This window comes from Notechis scutatus, chromosome 3, assembly GCF_049901735.1.
Source record: "Notechis scutatus isolate UNSWTSFEM ecotype Mainland chromosome 3, rNotScu1.2, whole genome shotgun sequence".
In the NCBI taxonomy this organism is placed as follows: Eukaryota; Metazoa; Chordata; class Lepidosauria; order Squamata; family Elapidae; genus Notechis; species Notechis scutatus.
In genome coordinates, this window is record NC_142011.1 from 160713568 (window position 1) to 160737272 (window position 23705).

Genomic DNA, 23705 nt, shown 5'->3' on the forward strand with positions numbered 1-23705 from the left:
AATTGAATTAGGAAGGAACGGGAACATTTTAATTAGTTAATGTTTTATAAAATATAAGTGAAGGGGTGGGAATTAACTATGGAAAGCTTATAATTGTTCCCATAGAAGTATGATATTTAATTGAAAAGTAATGTTAAAGATGTTAAGACTTTAATGAATATTAATATTAATGATAGAATTGAATTGGAATGGAATGTTGTTTTAATTATATACATTTATATTTTTTCTTTTTTTAAGAATACAGTGTGTATTTTAAGAATGTACCAAGCAGAATCCGAATGGAAGTTATGTATTATATTGAATGTTACAACTTTAGGGAAAAGATATAAAGGCGTTATACTCCAATCAGTAACTACAGGAGAAATTTTGTTTAATGAGAAAAGATAATAGATAATTGAAACAGGACAGACAAAAAATATAAATACAATGATTTGAATTGAGATGAGATAATTAAAATAAAATTGAGAAAATTAAAAGAGGGGAGAAGCTATGCAGAAAATGTAAAATAGTAATAAGATATGGAATAGAATATAAAAATGAGCATGAACCTGAATTTGTGTCTGTACGAAGAAATGTAACCTGGGATTACGCTACTTTCAAAAAAGATGTTTTATTTGTATTTTTTTTTCTCTTTGTGAAAACTCAAATAAAATTTACAACAACAAAAAAAAGGAAATGAAATATTTGATTCATTTATTTCAGATGTTGCCTGGGTAGAGAAATATAGATGGCTCATATATACCAAAATTTGAAATATCTGAAGGATTCAAAACTTTTGTGAAAATGATTCACTTTCCACACTGCAAATACCACATTTTTCATAGGTATACAACACTATAATGCATATATAAAGTGGATAGAGCTTGTGGTGCAATGGTAAGACTTTTTTTGTCACCCGCTTGTTATTAAATCCCCCGTGGATGTCTCTGCAAGCAATGCAGACCCCTAAATGAGCCCTTAGTTGATTATAAATCTAATCTAAATCTAATCTCAACCAAATTATTCAATCTGAACCAGACTCATTAATGTTGTTTTTGTGGTAAGGAGGAATGCAATCTGGATTTTTTCCTGATGTATTTATATAATCCATACCCATATGTTTGTAGCTAGATCTACATCTATATCACATTATTCCTTTTGGATATAAGCAGTTTTATGCAAATACGTAATGGGAGTAAAAAATAATTAGACATTAATGACATGAGGAAAAAAATAAGAAAAGGAAACAAACAAAGTCTCCTTTTACCAGTACCATTCATATACTTTATATGTCTTTATTCTTGCAAGCCATCTTTGCATCCATCAAACTCATAGGCCATCTTACACACTGACTTTTCTTTATTTTTCTGCTTTCTTGAGAAAGATTTCATGAACTGCATCCGATCATAATGTTTTGGTCTTTCTCGCTACTCTTTATCATTTCCTTCATATATTTGTTTTTACAATTTGATCCTCACTTTTGTATTTAATCTGGATCCATTCAGTAATAGTATCATTCTTGATTCAATTCCTTCTTCTGTTACCATACACAATCCTTAAATATCCCATTTTCATTGGAGTCAAGTTACTTTTATATTTTTTCATATATGAATAATCCTCAGTCCTTTAAAACAATTGATAGGTATATGTAGTTATACTCAGCCATTTTTGCTTGTTTCAACTGGGAATGTCCAAATAACTCAGATCATCCATGCATATAGAGCATATGATTTGCTTTGTCCAGTATTTGGAGCATACTTTACATATTTTCCATTAGCATAACTCCTATCCCTTGTGTGACCTCTTTAACATAATTCTTTTTGCTTGTTTTTATTCATCTTTCATACTGTCTTTCCTTAGATCCACGTCAGTGGTGGGACTACCGGTTCTGTGCCGTGGCTTGGTGGGTGTGACAGGGGAAGGATACTGTAAAACCACCATTCCCATCCCATTCCAGGGGAAGGACACTGTAAAATCTCCATCCCCTCCCAATTCCTGAGGGAAGTTTACTGCAAAATCCCATTCCCTCCCCACCCTGCTAACCTGCTTTCCAGCTCTGTTCTCTTGTGCAGGGCAACAAAAGAAGATCAGCCGATCAGCTGGGACTCGGGAGGCAGAGAATAGATGGGGCAGGGCCAGTCAGAGGTGGTATTTGCCGGTTCTCCGAACTACTCAAAATTTCTGCTACCAGTTCTCCAGAACTGGTCAGAACCTGCTCATCTCTAATCCACTTCCTACTCATTTTGTTGAGAGTCATACTATCTTTTCCTGCTGTGGTTCTATTTTCACTCTAGTTATTTTTTTACTTTGTTTTCTTTTTTTCATAATCCATTTTTTCCTCAGATCCACATGACACCTCTGAAAAACAGTTTTTCCTGCATTCATCATCTGGCACCACCATTATATTCTTTACTAATTGTGTCAGATTTTCATCATAAACAATTAAATCAGTCATGCTTTTAAGACTCACATCCATTCCTTTGACATGTGTATGCATGAACTGAACCTGATAGTGCATTTGTATTTGATATAGACTTTTTTCTAAACACACCAATCATCAGTCTCATTCATTCTTAGACTCCAAATAGCTCAGTTATTTTTAGCATTCCCTCTTGTCTTGTCTTCCAGCCACCCAATTATGTCATCTAACAGAATATTTTCCCCCTATGGATCTTAAACATTCAGAATTATTGCACAATATTAATTGTTTATCTTTGCTTTTTCCATTGTAACAATTCACTAGAGCAAAACATTCAAGGGACTCCAATGTACAGATTCCTCTTTTCATATGCACCATACAACCTAGATGGCATTAATTCATACTTTCTAACATAACTTTTACCCTTTCTTTTATAATCAAACTTACTCCTTAATTTCCTTGCATGTATTAATCAGCTGTAATACACAAAACTCAGACTTTTATTCATTTAGATCTATTACATTGTTCCCCTTTTTGTGTTAATGATACAAATATACAATATTGTAATTATTTTTCTTTTCCTTTTTTCAATTCAATTATGTATCATTTTCTACTCTTACATTTTAAGTTGCAATCTTCCATATACTATGGTGGTCACCAGACGGGGACATAGATATTAGTGTATTCCATCCATTCTATCATTATTCAATCATTATTCAGCCATTATTCATTCAATCACAAATGTTTTTGTAGTGTACAGTATCAACTGGTTTTTGTACATTTTGGACAGTACGCCACAAATCAAGAAATTATTTTCTGTATCTAGGCAAGCTGGCAACGTAGTGATGAATTTATTTCTAGTTCTACTAATACACTCATCATTGGATTGGAAGGCAGGAACTTTAAATTCTTACATAAAGCATTTGAAAAGAAAGAAACTTATATTAAGAATCTTTTTTTTTTAAAGTCCACTTAGAGAGAACCCTAGGGATTCTTCTATATTCATACAGAATAGTTTCCTCACTAAACCACAAACAAAGCTGTTGAGTTTTTAGGATGTATAGTGAAGTTACTGTGACATAATAGCTTGTTACATAGTTGGCTTCCATTTTGTCTTTGAATATAACTGATCTGTCAGTCTTATTTTAGATTTGAAACTCAATTGCTTCATAGGCTTTTATGTCACTAGTAGCAACTTGCAGCATATAATTTACTTAGGGTTTAAGAGGTTCACTGCTGGATCTTAGCAGCATGTTCAGAATTTTATCATTTAGAATTTAAAGAAAGCCTTTGTAAACAACAATAGATATTCTGCACCTAATTTTCCTGCAAGTTTTTGGACAAATAGGAAACATTATGTTAGTAATGATTTTCCAACATTTGCATTTTTTTTCTATGCAGAGACCCTACAGAGACTACTAGCAGTGCTTGTAGTGAAGTCTATGGCAAATCAAAGAGAAAAGCCATAAAGAGATGTACCATAATTATTCTCAACAGCTGGCCTACATTGGTCAAAATATTTTATTTTCTCTTAAGTATTGTTGCCATTGTTCATTGCCTTGTTTGCATTGGAATTTTACTCTGAAAAAAACAGTCTATAGAGAATGAAAGATCTGGGTACATCTTTAGCATGAAGATCTTTCAAAGAACAGCAAAAATAGGATAAAAAAATCTATATATTGCATAATGCATGTTATGATAATAGTCAAAAATCATTGTGGAAGACATTGTGAGTGACTGACATATATATAGTTCTAAACTAACAACGGTGATTGAGACTGGAATTTCTGTTGCTAAGGCTAAGAAATGTGGTTGTAAACTGCACCTTCATCGCTTAGCAATGGCAATCCCTGCAGTTCTTCTGGCCATTATTAACTGAATCCTACAGTCATTAAACAAGACAACTTCCTGCCAGCATCCACAACCAAAGTCAGCAGGCAAGCTGGCAGGAAGTTTCAAGTCCTATGCCCCTAGGTAGGTAAGTGGTTGCTGCTAGGCTAAGAAGGAAAAGAGAGGGTGAGCAAGGTTGTGGAGGAGGGTCAGTGAGGGTTCACGAGAGGCATAGGATGTGGAGGGGACGTAAAGGTGCAAGGAGGTATGTGAAAGTGGCTTTATAGGTTGGGAATGATGTGTGAGAGGTGTGCAATGAGTTGAGGACGATTTTGTGGGTCAAGAAGGATTTTGTGGGTCAAGAAGTATGTATGAGAGGCGCTGCATGGACCAGTGAAGATGGGGGGAGAAGTGTGCAAAAGAACGTGAAAGATTCGTTGTATAGATTGGGCAAGGTATGCAACTCTCAAGAGGTGACACACAGATTGGGGAGCAAAAGATGCTATGTAGATTCAGGGAGAAAGCTTGCGAGTGGGAGATACTCCACAGGTTGGTAGGGTACATGGATGCACAAGTGGTCAACGCAAGCACAAAGGACCTAGAAGAAGGTGCATGGGTGGGCAAGACTTATCCCAGTGATTTTTTTATCTTTGACTTTAAGGGGAAATTGGCACGGAAAATTGCAAATGGTGACCATATTGTCATATTGACACTTGGAACCAGTCATAATTGGAAACGCATTGCCAAGCACTCTGATTGCAATCACAGGACCTCAGAAATGTCGAGACAACCAGAACTCCAAGGACCAGTCATAGCCATAATTCATTCAGAATCACTGTAACTGAGCGTTTGTTTAATGAATAGTTGTTAAGTCAAGGACTACCTGGAAATGTTAAATATGCCTAAATATATTGAACTCTATTAGTAATTTGTCATTAATATTTTGTCCCTTTCTTGTCTACTGTTTGCTAGTACTATGTAATCATGCATTCCCTATATCAGTTTATAGTTCAATTGCATTTATTTTATTGATTCCCATCCCTTTGGATAACATGCTTTTAAAAAAATCCAGGTGGATTTTTTGGCATAAAATATATTTAAGGCATTTGACTTAAAACATTTTGCATACTTAAGCTTTCATGCCTTTCATAGGTAATTTTGTAATTAATATGGACAGTTTGCATCATGCTGTAGACAACTGAAAAATACAAAGATTTCTATTTGTAATGGAACATGAAAATATTTCACTTATATCCTTATATACTTTAAAAACTTACGAACCCAAAAGGAAATAGTTTATATACTTTTTGCTCTACTTTGTGATTCTTTACAATGGGAAAATAAAGTTTTGATCCTTCTTCTTCCTGCTATAATATGGTACTTTCTATTGGTTATAATTTGATACAATTAAGCAGTGTGTTTTTTGCGTGCAGGTGAGTGAAATGGAAGTAAATGGTCAGTTTGAATCAGTCTGTGAGTCTGTATTCAGCGAACTAGAGTCTCAAGCAGTAGAAGCCCTGGATTTGCCAATGCCTGGGTGTTTCCGCATGAGGAGCCACAGTTACGTGAGAGCAATCGAAAAAGGCTGTTCCCAAGATGATGAATGTCTGTCTTTGAGATCCTCATCTCCACCTCGCACAACCACAACTGTGAGGACCATCCAAAGCAGTACTGGTGAGTCATCCTTGGATTGCTCTCTAGTCATAATATTGAATGTTAAATGGATTGTTTAATCTATTTTTTTAAATTCGGTTTGTCAATTGCTTACAAGATAATAGGTATAAGTAAAAACATAGTTATGAATACATGGATACATATAAGAAAAATAAAAGAAACAATAGGACAGGGATGGTAGGCACGTTGGTGCGCTTATGCACGCCCCCTACAGACCTCTTAGGAAAGGGGTGAGGTCAATAGTAAAAAGTGTAAGGTTAAAGTTTTTGGGGTTTGGGGAAGAAACCACAGAGTCAGGTAGAGTATTCCAGACATTGACAACTCTGTTGCTGAAATCGTATTCCCTGTAATCAAGTTTGGTGCAATTAACCTTGAGTTTGTATCTATTGTTTGCTCTTGTATAGTTATGATTGAAGCTGAAGTATTCATTGACTGGTAGGACATTGCAATGTATGATTTTATATACTATACTTAGATCGGACCGAAGGCGGCGTAGTTCTAGGTTTTCTAGGTCTAGAATTTTGAGTCTGGTGGCATAAGGTATTCTGCAACAAGTAAAGGAGTGGAGAATTCTTCTTGTGAAATATTTCTGGACTTTCTTAACTGTGTTAATATCAGATACGTAATGTGGGTTCCAGACTGATGAGCTGTATTTGAGTATTGGTCTAGCAAATGTTTTGTATGCTCTAGTTATTAGTGTAATATTACCAGAGAAAAAGCTACATAAGATTAGGTTAACAACTCTTAATGCCTTTTTGTCTAAGTAGTTACAATGGGCTCTAGCACTTAGATCATTAGAGATGAGCATTCCAAGATCCTTGACAGAGTTTAGATCATCAACAAGGTCTTTATCCAGCTTGTGTTTTATTTTCTGATTTTTTTGCCAATATGTAAGACAGAGCATTTATTTGTTGAGAATTGAAGTTGCCATTTGTTTGACCATTCTGATACATAGTCGAGATCTTTTTGAAGGGTAGCAGTATTGTCTGTGGTGTTGAATAGGTTTACATCGTCAGCGAAGAGAACGCAGTTGCTCTTAATATGATCACAGAGGTCATTTATGTAGAGTATGAAGAGAGTTGGTCCTAGAACACTACCTTGGGGGACACCACTGTTGACAGGTACAGAATTTGATAGGACACTCCCAATTTTGACCCTTTGTTGTCTGTTTGACAGGAATGCTTCTATCCAGTTATGCAGGTGTCCAGAGATACCATAAGATTTTAGTTTTAGGAGTAGTTTGTCATGTACTATTGAATCAAAGGCTTTACAGAAGCCTATGTAGATTGCGTCTATTGCTTTGCCCTGATCAAGTTGTGTAGTCCATATGTTTTTGCAGTGTAAGAGTTGCAGATTACAGGATAGTTTTTTTCTGAAACCAAATTGTTTATTAGAGAGTAGGTTGTTTGTCTCTAAGTGGAGGATAATGGATTGGTTAATAATTGATTTCATGACTTTACAGGTGACACAGCATAAAGGTCTGTAATTTTCAACTAGGCTGGGGTCTCCCTTTTTGAAGATGGGGATGACTGTGGCTTGTGACCATAGTTTTGGCAAGGAGCTGGTCCTGAAAGATTTTTCAAAGATTATGCTTAGAGGTTTGGCTATGGCAGTGGATAGCTTTTTAAAGAAGTAAGCACATATTCCATCTGGTCCAATAGATAGAGGTGGTTTTAGATTGCGTAGTGCTTTTTCAACATTGTCTACTGTAAAATCGACATGTATTAGATCATTGTAGTTGTCTGTGGTTCGACTAGGAAATACTGGGCATGATCCATTGCTGTTTACAAACACTGAGCCAAAGAATGTGTTAAAGAGGTTTGCTTTAATAGTTTATTATGGATTGTTTGATCGCTTGGTCCTTTGAATTCAATGACCCTTCATATCCTGCACTTGTGTGATTTTCCTTAGATATCCCTTAAAACTTTGTATTGACTGCCTGATCTTTGTGAATTGTTGCTAATAATTGCATGTGATCAGAACACTCTGTAACTGCTTATGCTCAGCAGATTAGTTTTTTATTGATAATATATGTAGTTCTTGATTTATAACAGCAATTGGGACTGATTGCTGTCATTAGGAGATACAGTCATAAATTTAGCACAATGTCACACGACCATATTGCTTAGTGACAGCAGTTCTAGTTGCTGTCATATCACCAGAACCATTTTGGTGTTCAGCAGAAAGAGATGGAAGTCCCAGGTAAGAGGTTTTTTTGAAGGTGGGGGCTGTGGCAGTTGAGTACTGGGGAGCATGGATGGCCAGCAAGGGTTGCATTTGGGTAGCAGGGAATGCTGCTGAGCTGCTAGGATTTCAGGCAGCAGGCCAATGAGAGCTGTAGGTGACAATTTGCTGTGGGCAGGTGGGCACTACAGACAGGGCAGGGAGGAATACTGCACATTGTGCCAGAATGAGCCACCTCACCCAGCCAACTCGCTGCAGCCAACTTCTCACGGCCAGCTCACCACAGCCAATTCACCATGGGACAACTCACTATGGCCATCATATTGTGGGACAACTCGCTGAGGGACAATTCAATAATTCAATTTATTAAATTATTAATAAAAAATAATTTTTAAAATGGTTTAAATTGTTGTCATTCACATTTCATTTTGTCCTTTGGCACCTTTTTAAAAAATGATTCTATTCCATCCTTCTTAGATATTAGTGTAACTCTTGCCCTGTGGCGAGTTGTCCCTCAATGAGTTGGCCACGGCAAGCTGGCCACAGTGAGTTGTCCTAGACCCCACTGTACAGTACAGAGAAAAATTAGCAGGAGTGATATATGGAAGTGATATATATTACAACCTTCCCTGTTCCCCAATGATTTGGCTTGTGAGAAACTGGCTGGGAAAAGTCACAAATGGCAATCATATGACCACTGTTTAGTGCAACATCATAATCATGAGGTGGATGCCTGAGTGCCTGGATTGCAATCACTTGATTGTGGGATATTGTGACAGTCACAACTTTGTGGACTCCTTCTTGTTTAGTGTTATCATAATTTTGAACAGTTACTGAACAAGTAAAGAAAACTTTTGTAATGATGTATATGGTAATAACATCACACCAGAATTGCACTTATAATTTTAAAAATTTGTATATTTACATATTTGCTATTGCTTTGTTGAGAAGCAGCTCCAGAAGGAGTGCTTGACAGCTTGTAAAGTACTTCCAAATGTTGCAAAATGTCGCAGCTTCTATCTTGTCCTTAGAGGGTGGGGAAGAGAAAGAGTGCAAAAAAAAAAAAAAAGGAGATGGGGAAGCAAATCAGTGCATCGAAACTCTAGGCAGGAATGAAAGGGAAATGAAAAGAAGAGAAGAAGCCAACAAGGCTCAGGACATGGGTATGAGCAGGAGAGGGCTGCTGAGGGTTCGCAGGGGTTCGGGAGAGCCTCTAGCTAAGATTCTGTGCAGAAATTCCCCCCAATTCCACTCCTGGCTGGCCCTGCTTACCCCACCCTTCCCAGAAGTCCCCACGTGGCTCGTTTTGGATGCAGGTAAGTGCAGGGCACATGCAGAGGCTTGGGAGGGCAAAAAACGGGCTTCCCGGAAGTTCGGGAAGGCCAGAAACGAGCCTCTTTCCAGCTTCCAGAGAGCCTCCTGAGCCCCGGGGAGGGCAAAAATGCCCCCCCGCCATGGTGCAGGAGACCGACTAGGCCACGCCCACCATGGCCACACTCACCCAGCAATCGGGCAGAGAAGACTGCTAAAATTTTTGAAGCCCACTCCTGGGTATGAGGGTGCATTCACATGAACAACAAGGAGATAAAAGGCAGAAATAGGGAGCAGTATGTATGTATATATAGCATTTCTGGGCAGATGTCTCAAAGGTGCTTGTTTTTTTTTTTTTTTTCAAAAGGCAACTGGACTGTTTTTTGAGGAAAAAGAAGGAGTTTTGCTTCATCAGTTGTGCCTGGACAGTGGAGGCGGGGGGGAGATAGAAGGATAGGTACTGACAGTTGAGATTGGATGGTGGTGGGGTGGGTGGAAGGATAGGTTCTAATGGGATGGGCAAAGAATGGAAGAATTGTAATTCTTTACTGTCAACTGGCCATTAGCTCTCTCTAATGGTCATTGAGGCCACTTGGGGATTTATCTGTGACTTCAAGGTCACCTAAATCAAGAATGCAAACGTCTCCATAGACATCCTTGTTTCCATCTTCTGACAAAGTTGAAGGTAAAGATAGTCCTGAAGGATAAAAAGACATCCTTAAATAGTAAGCATATATAGTTGACGTGTCCCCATGACCTTGTTGGAGAATATACCTTGGGTATCTTGGTAAATGTTTTAAAAAGTTTCAGTCATACTGATGTGAATTTTCTTCCCTTGAATCATCTATATAAATTACATTTAATTTTTTTTCTTCTATTCCTATTATAACTGTTATGGCGAATCTATAGCACACGTGCCGGAAGTGGCATGCAGAGCCACTTCTACCGACACGTGAGAGGTTGCCTGGAAGAACCCTACTGCACATGCACGCATGCTGCCTGCCCGACAGCTGATTGTCGGGTATCTGGCATGCATGAGGGGGTGGAGGGGTGCAGGGGATGCACACGCATGGGTAGAGATGCATGGGGCACATGGGGGGGTCTCACACGCATGCGCAGAGATACATGGCACATGGGACCAGGGGGCGTGGGGGCACACGCATTGCCTTCTGGGTGCTGGCACGAGAGCACATGAACGCGAGCATAATTATTGGCACAGGAACCCAAAAAGGTTAGCCATCACTGTATTATAACATTATAAAAATACAGAATACTCCTATTATTGTTGCACTTTGAGCTGCCATTACTATGATTCTGAAGAATTTTTTGTGTTAAACATACATGTGGTCTTCTTGGCTATATCTCCAGTATTTTGGACTGTCAAGATACTAGAAATGTTCCCAACTTGGCCAAAATAATTATCATACCACCTGATTTTCAGCAGTGTGGAGTTGCTATGTATTGTCTTTCAACTTTTGATTTGTTGTGGATTAGTTGATACTTTGTCCTTACATTAACAAGGAAGCTTTTGTATGTATCCTAATTTCCCAGATTCTTTTCTATCGATATTGTGGTTATTATTTAATTAATGCTTATTTTTATATTTCTTTTTATTAATTAACTTATTAATTAATTCTACTAATTAGTTTAGCAAAAAGACTCCTCTAAAGTAATAAATAACCTGTTGTAGCAGTAAATCTTAATAATTTAGGAATGACATAACAATATGTATTTTTTCTAAACTCTATCTGAAAAAGCAATAGCAATAGCACTTAGATTTATATACCACTTCACAGTGCTTTACAGCCCTCTCTAAGTGGTTTACAGAGACAACATATTTTCCCCAACAATCTGGGACCTCATTTTACTGACCTTGGAAAGAGTTATGGAAGACTGAGTCAACCTTGGGCTGGTGAGATTCGAACTGTCAAACCACAGGCAGCCGGCAGGCAGCAGAAGCAATACTGCATTCTAACCACTGCACCATCTCAACTCATACCTGCATCATTAAATATCTGCATCATTAAGAAATATAATTTTCTGAGAATATATTGATCAGAAACTCCATTTGTATGCATTCAGATTATACACAGAAGCTAAGAAAAGTTCTGTGTGTTCTCCTAATCAAAATAACATAAATATTAGAAGATCATATCTTGATTAGTGAATCTTCCCACACTAGGATTTTTTGCATAATGAGGATATTAATAAGGCAGTCTCTCAAACTTCAGAAACTACCTATCATGAACACAATGTAATGGCATTAAACCTAAAATTCAGCAAAAATGTTTTTTTTTAATTCTAATTTGAAGAAATTATATAATGAATCCAAGGAACAAATCATGCCTTGGACTGCAAAAAAAGACAGGCAGAATTGAACCATGAAAATTCTTTTGACAAGTAAATTTCCACTTTTCTTCTGAATCTGTCTTAAAAGTGTTAGCCTTTTCCTTACACAAAAGCCTTAATGAATAATTATACTCATTATAAATAGCCCACATGCTTAGCACACTTTCTGTGCATACAGTTTGCATGTAGTAGGGGGGAAATCATATTTCAAAACCAAGACATGTTAGCACTAGTTTTGATATAAATTGAAGAATTGAAGTGAGATGGACCTCTTCAAATAAGCACCTAGGTCCTGTGGTTCTTTTTAAGTTCTCCCAGTGGTGATTTGATTAGGCAATAGTTGTTCTTACTGCTTCTTGTCAGTTACTGGATATTGTGGATTCTGCATTTATTTTTACTACTGTGGGCCAGTAGAGTAGCTGGCTTTCTTTTTTAAAATTATTTCTCCAAGTCAGGTTGTATGTCTTGCTTTTTTATGCATTTGATTTTCTTACCTCTTTACAATGGACAACAATCAGCAATTTAAGGCAACTTATATTATTATGTCCATTTAGCGACTTCTTACTTTTGTACACATAAAAGCATCCCTCATCCTTTTGGAAACTTCTCTGGAAAGGTAATGCATTCTGCCACTTAATGCTCTGTTCCATGAGCTTGCAACTCTCTTGACTTTTGGCATGCTGGATGTAACAATTCCAAAAAGTCAGAATAAGAATACAATGCAATTAAAATTGAACAATTCACTAGTGTTGACATGATTATACCATATGTTTAATAATTTCTCCAGTTATAATTTGATTATAATTTTCCGCCAGCCATACCCAAACACTATAGAACCTATCAATCTGCAGCTACCGGTTCTATTGTTCTGGTTTAAAACTTTGCTTTTTGTGACCTTCTGACAAGCAAAGTCAATGGAGGAAGCCAGATTCACTTAACAACCATGTTATTAATTTAACAATTGCAGTGATTCATTTAACAACTGTGGTAAGAAAGGTCATAAAATGTGGCAAAACTCAGTTAACAACTGAATAACCTAAAGCTAGTTTTAATGCAGAGTTAATGTAGTTTCATGGAGCATGGCTTATGATCAGTCAGAATCATAGCAGCATTTAAGACTGATTAGCAATTTGGAAATATATATTACAATTTTGGCACACTTCTACAGTCTGTTATTGATTATATTTTCCTAATATTAAGCTGCATATTTGCCTGATGCTGAAAATCATCAGTGCTCAGTACAGAAAATCATTTTTACAGCTGCCATAAGCATTATTGAAACTCTCAATAAATTATATCTGCTTTATTTCATTTCTCATTGACACTTATCAAATAACTCCAATAGCTTAGTAAATCAGGCTGCACCATTTAAGAAGCTATATTGATTCTTTTTAGCAGGATTTGCCCTTTTATATCCATATGATGAGCATTTTAACAGTTTCTTTCCACCAATTTACCTGAATCAAGTTCGCTGCAATCTGTAATTTTTGTAAACTCTGCAACAGCTGTATAATTATAATATTTTTCAAACATTGGAAAATGAATATTTGAAACCTGAAATTTAATTTGCCTCTTAGCAATTTCCTAATACAGAGGCCAGTTTAAGGATGCTTTACAAATTTTGATGGATCATCGAAGACTATTGTCTTGATTTTTTGGTGCCTCTTCCCAAAATTATTGATTTTTGGCATAAGCACTTGCTGTATATTTCCTATAATGGAAACAGATGCAAAGAATGGGTCAGTTTAGCAATTTCCATATGACTTTGAATACCCAGCTGATTCTCTAACTCCTGTTACTATTAATTTAAATTGGTTTTATCCCTTTTGACCCCACCCCTGTTGGTACATTTTTTTAGTTGCTTGTATTTTCTTTGTCCATGTCTATGTTCTTGTTTACCATCTTGACTTTAACTAACAATGGGCAGTCTACGCAGGTCACCCAATTAATTTCCTCTTTATCCAACTTTTTCCAGGGTGTGGTGTGGTAACTTTTTTTAAGCAAATGCGACCTATCTTGATTTTCATTACAGCTATACACTAAAACTATTGCATTTAATAACTGTTTTCAATTTATTCATCAATATACAGAATGTTTCCTTGTAGTTAGGGTTAACAATCCCAATTAACAGCATTACCAATTTTAGGGTTGCCCTTCAAATTATTCACAGATATGGACACTTAAAAGAATTATTCAGTAAGTTATTTAAATGAGAGTTTATTTATGATTGTTAACAATTTAGCAAGGGTGTATATTACACTGAGAGATTCTATACTATTTCCTACATTGGGGCAACCAGGATTTCCAGAACTGTCATTGCTAAGCAGTGCAATGCAGTGCAACTTATGATCAAATCACTTAATGATGAAGTTTCCTAAGCTTCATGTGAAGGAGGTCCTAGATTGGGTTGCTTCTATGCAGACTATGTGTGCCAATATCAGGGTACTCCTTGTTTTTGCTAAGAGCTCTGAGAGATGAAATGCCAGAAGCAATGTCTAAAGCAATGTAAAATATATATTTTTAAAAAAGAATCTGACAGAACACAAGTAAGAGACCATATATGAGCCTATATCATGGGAATAAGGATGGCAAAATGTTACCATTTCTCCACCCTTACTGCATCTATCAATAGCCACCAAATGGCCTTGTTTAGACTAACCATTTGATTGGGCTTGGACCACAGGATCATCTCCAGGTAACAGTGAGGAATAGTCATGCTATCTGGCAGAGGAAGTTGCTTAGATTGACTGAGAGTTGGACTCTGACTAAGCAATTCCTAAAAGAGTTGCTCTGGGAACAATCTTGAGGTGTTATCTGTCCTGTACAAGGACATGGCAGACAAAAATTGTCTGTTAGACCTGCCAACTGTTTGTTAGATCCTGGCCCCTCCTGGGTTATTAAATAGCCTGGGAGGTACCAATAGGATGGATTCATGAGGCAATTTTGATAGAGAAGGTTGTCTAGCCTTGAGAGGTAGTTATTCCTGGACCTTTTCCCTATTGGAAATTTATTGGCCAGTTTCCAATCTGTGGCAAATGTTGTGGGAAAGGTGGTCGGATGACATCTACAGAAGATCTTGGAGGAAAAGGATTATTTGGATTCATTTCTTCAGGCCAGGATACAGTAAAGAGACAGTATTACTCATACCCACCTTTGGCAGAGTTGGGATGGGGTGCATCCTGCCTAGTGCTCCTTGTTTTCTCATTGGTTTTCAATAGTATTAACCACAGTATCCTCTGGACTGGCTGCAGGAGTTAAGAATAGGAGGCCAGTGGCCAGTTCCTGTCAGTGCTGACAGAGGAAAAGAAATTGTGTCTGGGTCTGTCACTGTTGAGTGCTTCATGGTTCAACGCCCTTCTTGTTCCTGTTCAAAATCTACATGAAACCATTGGTGCGGTCATCCACCAGTTCGGGTTATGGTATTATCAGTATGTTGTTAATATCCAACTTTATATCTCTAGTCTCAAATGCATAGGTGAAGCTGTTAGCATATTGATCCTTGTCTGGAAGCTGTCTGGACAGGGCAAAACAGACTTTGGCTCAATCCTAGAAAGACTGAGTGGTTGTGGCTGTTTGGAACCCTTGAGCTGGGGATGTCATCATCTTTGGTCTTGGATAGGGCTGCACCTCCCCAGTCAAGATTGATTCACAACTCAAAGAGCAGATAACAGCTGTGGCCAGGAGGACCTTTGCACAGATTCATCACGTTTGCTAGTTGTGCCCTTTCCTCAGTTAGAGGAACTTTTCAGTATCAGGATATATATATTTTAGGGTGTGTGTATTTAATGTGATATTTTTCTTTCTCTACTTTTATGCTCCCTTTTTAGACAGTTAAATTGAATTGAGGATGAAAGGAGTAACAGTCAATTCCTAATAAGCCATTGGCTTAATTTGCTGTCATATAAATGAGAGATGGCCAGGGTCCTGTAAATTGAGTAGTTCTTTTTAGGAATCTTAATCATTTTCTAGGCTGTTGAATGTGCTGTAAATTTTAGTGACTTTGTCAATCAATGTTTTGTTACTATTAGGAGTGCTTGTGGATTTAAATAAAATGACCTGGTTTCTAGATTGAGTAGAATGGCATCCAGATATCATAGTATTTTCAATGTCTACAAAATAATAAACAGAATTGTAATTAAACACTAGAGGGAGACATTGTTCTTTTGAAGACTTTATCAGAAGCACTTTGAACCACAGAATTTACTGAATTTATTTATTCTAGGGTCAAATGCAAATTAAAGATTTTTAATAATCTTTATGGAGAAATCTTGACAACTTTAAATTCTAACAAACGTTTTGTAACTGCATTTTAGCATAACAATAAGTCTTATTAGGATTCCATCTGAATTTTGTTTGAGTTGAAATATTGAAAGGCTTTGAACTATTTTTTCGACCTTAAACACCATCCCAAGACATGGGTTTTTCAAACAGAACTCTTTCTTTTCCCCTCTGATAGACTGTATGATGATAATGAAGAACAGGACTTAAATATCCAAAATCTTTCTCAAAAAAGCAAACAAACTGAGGAAGAAATCTGGATTCACTACAGTGGTGGAATTCAGCTGGTTCGCACAGCTTCCGCTGAACCGTTGTTAAATTGCTGGCTGGCTCCACCCTGCCCCTTCCAGAAGTCCCCATGCACCCCATTTGGGCTCCCAGGTAAGTGCAGGGAGGCCCACTAGGCCCAAAAGCAGGCACGGGAGGAGCGGTGCAACCCCCACAGCCCATTTTGGGCCTAGTTAGCCTCCCAGGGGGCTGCAGGGAAGCCTACTAGGCCCAAAATGGGGTGTGCGGGTGCAGCACACCCCCCATGGCCCATTTTTGCTCTCAGGGGGGTGCAGGAGGCCGAGTGCTGCCTGTCACACCCCCTGGCCACGGCCACCATGGACACACCCACCCAGCCAGTCATTAGGGTAAAGAACTGGTTGTTAAATTATTTGAATCCCAGCACTGGTTCACTATTCAGAATAAAATATCCACCCTACCTTTGTAATTTTTTTCCGCTACTTGTGAAATCCTGTGAATGTAAGGAGATGTTTGAAGCTATACTTATAGTGTTCCCAAAGAGATCATTTAGACTGAATTATATTTCTCAGATATCCAAAGATTGCTAGTGGTTGGGAATTATGCTGAAAAGATGCAGCTTACTGCCTAAACAATATAGAGAACAGCAGAGATGGCTATTCCTGGATAAAGAAAATTGCATAAAAATTTGTGGTTGTAATAACTCTATACAAATTGATTCATCAATATCTTTTTAAAATGTAAATATAAAGAACAACCTGGGGATAATTTCTGTTTAGGGACTGATAATAACTCTGAATAATTTCTCTTTTGTACCATGGCAGTAATGCAGCATAAAATGGAGTTAGCCCATAACATATAATTTTATAGAGAATATCCATGCTTTAAGGAAGTGATGCTGTGCATATAAATCATATTTGGTTCTATGCTATACCAAGCCTGTACTTGATTTTCCTAAATATGTTTTAAGCTAAAAATAGTTTTACCAAAGGAAGAAACAAATAAGCCTGAAGCGTTGGAATGCATGCATTTATTTTTGAAGTAGCAATGGAATGCATGCATTTATTTTTGAAGTAGCAATGCCTTGACTGACCTCTCCAAGAGACATGAAACATAGCATTTGCAGTTCTTTGAACTGGTACCGTGGCATGATCTGCTTGAAGCAGTTTGTCCTTATCTAATAATCTGTTTGTTTCTTTTGAAAATCCAAAACAGGTCCAGTAGCATTAAGTTTAAAGTGTTACATGTTGAAAAATAACTGGATTTGCCTAGAGATTATTTCTTTTTTAATCATATATGTTTTCTTGAAAGTCAAAAACATTACAAGAACTATGAAATGCTCTAATAAAGAAGGGATGATTAGTTGTACATTTCTCACATAGAATATTTCAATCTCACCATGGCTTGATATAGATTTTTAAATTTCTTGTCACCAGAAATGTCAAAAATGTGAATTGTTCTTATAATTTAGTGGTAAAAGATTTTCTAAATTCTTATAACTTAGAGGTTTTTTTTCTTGGAAGGAATGGTATTAAATTGAAGAATTATCTAATAATATTTTCAAAACATAACAATCCAATTTGATTTATTATATTTAATGGATTCATTGATTAGAAGCAACATCAATTTTGTCTGCATATGCTTTACTTTCAAGTAAGCATACAGGATTATAGCCGGGCACTACAATCCATTTACCCTTACTTGGGACAGTTCACATGACAAAACAGTAGTTTTTGGAGTGTGTGTGTGTGTGTGAGAGAGAGAGAGAGAGGTGGGAGGGAGGGAGGGAGGGAGGGAGGGAGGGAGAGATAATATGCATATTACAGTTTTTATTATTTTTTGTAGTATGTATTATTATTATGATTTTATGGCAAGTTTTAATATTTTTAAATAAACAGCTTGTAAATAATTGCTTACCAATTGCATTTGTAAATTATAGTTTTATTGCAAATTGGTTTGTTATATATGCTATAGCTTCCCTTTGAAAACTTTGTGGATTGTAATATGTTGCAGCCTACTGCCCCAAAACTTTATCAAAGAAGTTATAGGATTTAGTGTGAATTTCACCTTCCTCTTCTTTGGTCCCAATCTAATGAGAAATGTATGGCTGCCTGTTGCATTATCCAGGACAGTAAGTTCAGCTCAAGTTCCTGACTGATTTGTGGGTTTTTGAAGTGAACCATAATAACATACTACTAAATACAAGGTAATAATGACCTCCTTTTCTTTGGCAATATTGCTTAAGAATTATAACTCTGAATGTAATCAATTCATTGACTATGCATTTTTCTTAATGTACTGTGCAATTTACAGGCACCAATTGTTTATGTATTTGTTAAAATTTAAAGATTAGTTTTCTGAAAAGAAAAATGCCTTTATAATATACATTTTTGTCTGGATTTGAGATTCCTGCGTTATCGGATCCAGCTCTAACCCCAGCTGCAAATGATCAAAAATCAGTTTCCTTTTCTCCTCTCATAGCTCCTCTACTCAGCTCAACTGTTTCTCTGGTTACAGCAGTAGAGATTTTAAAACATATAATTTGGAGCTTCTTTGCTAATTCAGCTCCTTTCCAGATGGGAAACCGGAGCAACATGTCATATTTTCTGATCTGAGAAAATAAATATTTGGGCATAAAGGCTGTGGAATCTCATTTTCTTCATTGATTGAAAAAAAAATTACTCTAGGGGACTGTCCTGTGATCAACAAGCAGAACTGGTAAGGGGAAACAGGCTTAAACTACTATAGAAAGGATATGAGTTCTGGCTGGAATCCCAGGTTTGCTCAGGAGATCAAAGGCTTTTTGCTTAGCTTGTGGAGTACTTGGAAGAGCAGCTGCCCAGTAGCTTGTCAGCATCCCGCTTCCCCTCTCCTCCCTCTTGACGGTGGCCAGCTGGTTCTCTTCCCTTCCCACATCAGCTATTCAGTTCTGTCAACATCTTCCTTCCACCAGGACTTGCTGCTTTGTTCTGCCAAGTGCTCTGCTAATGCAATAGCAACCTTATCAATGACGGCACTTTTTAAACTTCTTGCAGAATTCTTTCATTGTGTATTGATGCATTGTTACTGTTAACCATATTATTTAAAATGCAGTATGTTTCCTCAAAAAGATACTTGGATTTTGGAAATCCATGTTTATTTTTAAACCATATATGTTACTAAATCACTATTGACTCTAGCAAGACAGTAGTCTCCTGTGGGTTTATTGCTTGGGGAGGCAAGGGAATAGCCATCTTGCTCAAACCAGGTTGATGCCCTCAAAAAGATACTTCCTTTTCTAATCACTTTTAGAAATTGCTTGTTAACTGCTTCACAATAGTTAGGAACATTTGGATTCATGCATATGAAAGCATTGGGAGAGTTACCTTCGAACCTTAGGAAAAAAATTATATGTAAGTTTAAAGATTTATTTTTTTGTGTGTTTTGAATAAACAGCAGGTGTTAGAACTTTTATTTTGGAAAATTACAAAAAGACTAAGGATCCAGAGGGATTGGAAATAAAATTTTGGAATTAATTATAAGTATTTTTTCCAGAGGAAAATACTTTTATTAAAAGTCTTTTTTTAAAAAAAAAAAATATAGGGTGGAATTTTGAAGGTTGGACGCTAGAGGGAACTAGAAGGAACTAAATATTACAATTAAAGGAGAAGAATACTTATATTTGATTTATTATTATAGAATGGAACAAAATATTTAAACATTGGACATATTGAAAAATAGTTTTGAATAATGGATCCAGAAATTAATTTCAAGAGTGTCTGCCTGTATAGATAGACTATATTTAAAATATATTATGGAAAAGGGACACATTTTACCAGACAAGACTGAGAAAGACAAGAAAGTTGGTTTACTTGATTAAGATTAAAATAGATATGGTTATCATCTCTGGTAATTGGGACTGAACTTATTAAATTTTTAACAATTTGTTTATCAATAAGAGATGATAGATGGGAAGATTACATCTTTGCTGTATTTTAAGAGAAGATGATCAGTTATTAAAATGGCAAACTTCACCAACACTACTCATCAGCAGCCCAACAAATATCTTGTGTGTGTGTGTGTGTGTGTATGTATGTATGCATGTATTGCACATCAAAAGTTAAAGAAATTGTTAATTTCTGTTTTCCTTACATAGGTTGCTAGTGTGTTCTCTTCCAAACAAAATATGCTTTCCAGTGACTCTCCTGGAGCACAATATATTACAGTACAGGAAAGAACAGAACTCAAGATGGCTAAAAACAGGGTAAAATAAGCAGCTGTTTCCTGTATATCCTCAAGGGACAAATGAGAAAGCTGCAAAGCTATGTCTGAAGCTGTTTCATGCCAAGTGTGGTACATATCCTAAACCCTAAATACATATTAGCAACTCCTGTGATTTTCGTTTATTTCTAAACAAAAATGAAATCTAATGTTCTGTGGGTTTTACAATACATCAAATATGTGTGAAAACAGAAATACAACTGCAGATTTGAATTAAAAATAAGTTATGAAAATGTAGCTATACTATCTTTTAGCTTATGAAGTGGGTAAGGTTACATAAAAGAGATTGTTCTTCAACATGTATTAATAACTTCAATGAAGAGGTGGATAGATGCTTATCGAGTTTGCAGATGACACAAAATTGAATGGATGTCTAAGATATGAAAAATCAAAATGATCTCAATAGATTAGATATATGAACTGAAAGTATCAAAATAATGAGTAGTATGAAATGCAAAGATATAGGAAACAAAAATCAAGTGCACAGACATTTGATGGGGTGTATTTGGCTTGGTTCAAATAATTGAAGAAAATATCTCAGAACAGTGAAGGATTGTGAATTGAATATAGGTCAGCAGTGTGACCCACAGTTTGATAAGCAATGAGCATGTTCCTGCCTTTCCTTTAATCTGGCTTTCATTATCTTCCAGTAGTGAAAATCATGGTTTGACTTCTAAGGATCTTACTATTCAGTTTCATCAAATGATCTTAAGGGTAGTGAAGCAAGGAAGAAAATTCCCTATCAACTTTCTAAAGATGATGTAACATATGAGACAATATTATACAGTATATCTCTGTCATAACTTGCTTGCCTTTTAACTTTCCTCCAGCCACTGATAACTATGGATTACTGTTTTCTGAATCTTTTCTGCCCCACCCTCACTAGCATCATTTTTGAAGTACAATTAGATTTACATGATAATATTTCAAGCATGGTCACAGCATGCATATGTGTACAGGAAACAGTGCTTTTGACAGTTGAACATTCTACACACTATGGAAGTCACCCTCACAACTGTTTTCCTGTCACTGAGGGAAAAGATTATGATTTAACTATATAAATTCAATGATATATATATAACATCCCACCTCTTTATGAAAGTAATCCTTATGAAGTTCTGAAAGGAAAGAGACAAAGACTAGATTAGAGAGCAGCTTTTGCTTTACAGGCGTTTTGAGTAGGTGGTCAGATTTCAATCTTCACACCTTTTACATTTAAACAAAGAACAATGTGGCAATACAATACCATGTAATATAATACTAGAAAAGCAGTTTAGCCAACTGGCAATTAATTACATGTTTATTACAAGAAGATTTACATTTGCCCAATTATGAATGTGTTTTTAATAATAGTAGTAAATCTATGTTTTCAATGATGGAAATTGCTAATAACTTAAAAAAAAACCAGATACAACTAAATTCCACTAAGAGACCAGGTAAAAAAAAATCCACTAAAAAAAAACACATGCTTTTTCAGGTCTATAAAAATTTTCACAATTCCGTGTGTACTTGTTTCAGAAAATATAAGAATTGACTCGGTTAAAGTTTCCCAATTACTCAGAGAAGTTGCTGCCTTGCAACAGCATATCCCACCAGAGAATTGAGCTTTTCAACCAAATACAAGTGCTAGGGGGTAAGAATGGGCTAAAAGGACTATGAATTGGCATTTCAGATTTGCTTGGAATGGAAAGAAAGAGTAAAAGAACATAAACTGGGTCTAAGAAGATGGGTTATTTTTTGAACAGAACATTGTGATTTGATGTTCTATTTTGAAAGACTGAAACTTCTTAGAAGACTGTATTTGTTTTAAAGTTGTGTCCCTAAGAGCTTAAAGCAGCAAGTGTGAATGGATTTAATCAAATTCCCTACTATTCTGGTGTGTCAAGGGATGGTCTTCTGACATTCGCAACTACTTGTCTGGTCCCTTCTTCGTTACATGAGGGGTCTCTTACTTATAGCATCCATTGGTATTAGCTCTCTGAAAATCTAACATGTAGTGAGTCTATCTTCGGAGAGCTCTTCACACTTTTTGACATGTGCCAAACTCCTTTGTTATGTCTAGAGATAGGCCTAAGAGAAAAAGCAAATGGAAAGCTCTTCACTTAGCACATTCATTGTTAATGCCAACGTTGGCTTGGCAACCTTCATGTAACCTAGGTTCCCCAGCCCTTTGACTGAATCTTTTACTTGCTGAAGCAATAAAGAGTGTTACTTCGTTGGCATTAACTAAGATATTGTACAATAGATTATTGGAAGCATTGATTTATTGGAACGGTCCTGGGTGATCACAAATGAACTGTCAATAGGGATCATTTTTGTGTAGTTGGTATTCAGATTTAGCCAGGAATCCTGGACAACAAGTTATTTCTGGGCATTAAAAATCTTGAATTTGTGTTTAATATATTTTGGTTAAGAACTAAAACTTACTATAATCATCAAAAGAAGATAGCAATTAATATAATGTCTAAATGTTTTTTTTCCTTACAAAATATTGATACAACTTGAACTTTATCTTGGTTTCTTCAATTTTTTTAGATTGTAAAACAATCTATTGGTAATCTGTTTGATGTATCTAAATACCAAGGCTCTTCTTGCATCACAAAGAAAACAAATAGTTTTTCTAAATCAGAGCCCATTTATAAGACACAGCATGTCATTCTGAACTGCTGTGTATATTGTCATACCTAAGAATGAAGAACAACATGTAATTTCTGAGTAGTTACCATTCTATTGTTTGCCTACAAACATAAATCTTGCCAGACCAAAGCAATTATCTGCATAACTATAGATATACTCTGTAAACTGCTAGAGCGGAAATGTCTTTTCCCTCTTCCTGCCTATTAGACATTTGAAGCTCTGCTGCCTCTTTGACCTCTGGGAGACAGCCCCTTCCCTACTGGGACTCCATACTACATTCCACCACAATATTTGCATATAGGCATAATGAACAACAAACAGTTGTGAGAAAGTATGTTTGCCTTTGAATCAGTTTTGCTCACTCCTGGTGACAGCCTGAAAAAGTCTCTGAGACTGCCTTGGCAAGCATTTGGAAGTGGTTTACAATTCCCTTTTCCTCAGCTGAGAGAGAGTGACTGGGCCCAGGTCACCCAGTTGATTTTATGCCAAAGGCAAGACTAGAACTCACAGTCTCCCAGTTTCTAGCCCGATGCCTTAA

At 36.5% G+C, this 23705-nt stretch overlaps 1 protein-coding gene across 1 annotated transcript in view; it reads left to right on the forward strand.

The window, feature by feature from the left end:
• DLGAP1 (DLG associated protein 1) overlaps positions 1-23705 on the forward strand; it is a 174292-nt gene that overhangs the window by 126059 nt on the left and 24528 nt on the right. Inside the window, exon 5 of the mRNA XM_026671857.2 lies at positions 5662-5902. Within this exon, the coding sequence (XP_026527642.1) occupies positions 5662-5902 (241 nt within the window). The remainder of the gene's footprint in view (positions 1-5661; positions 5903-23705) is intronic.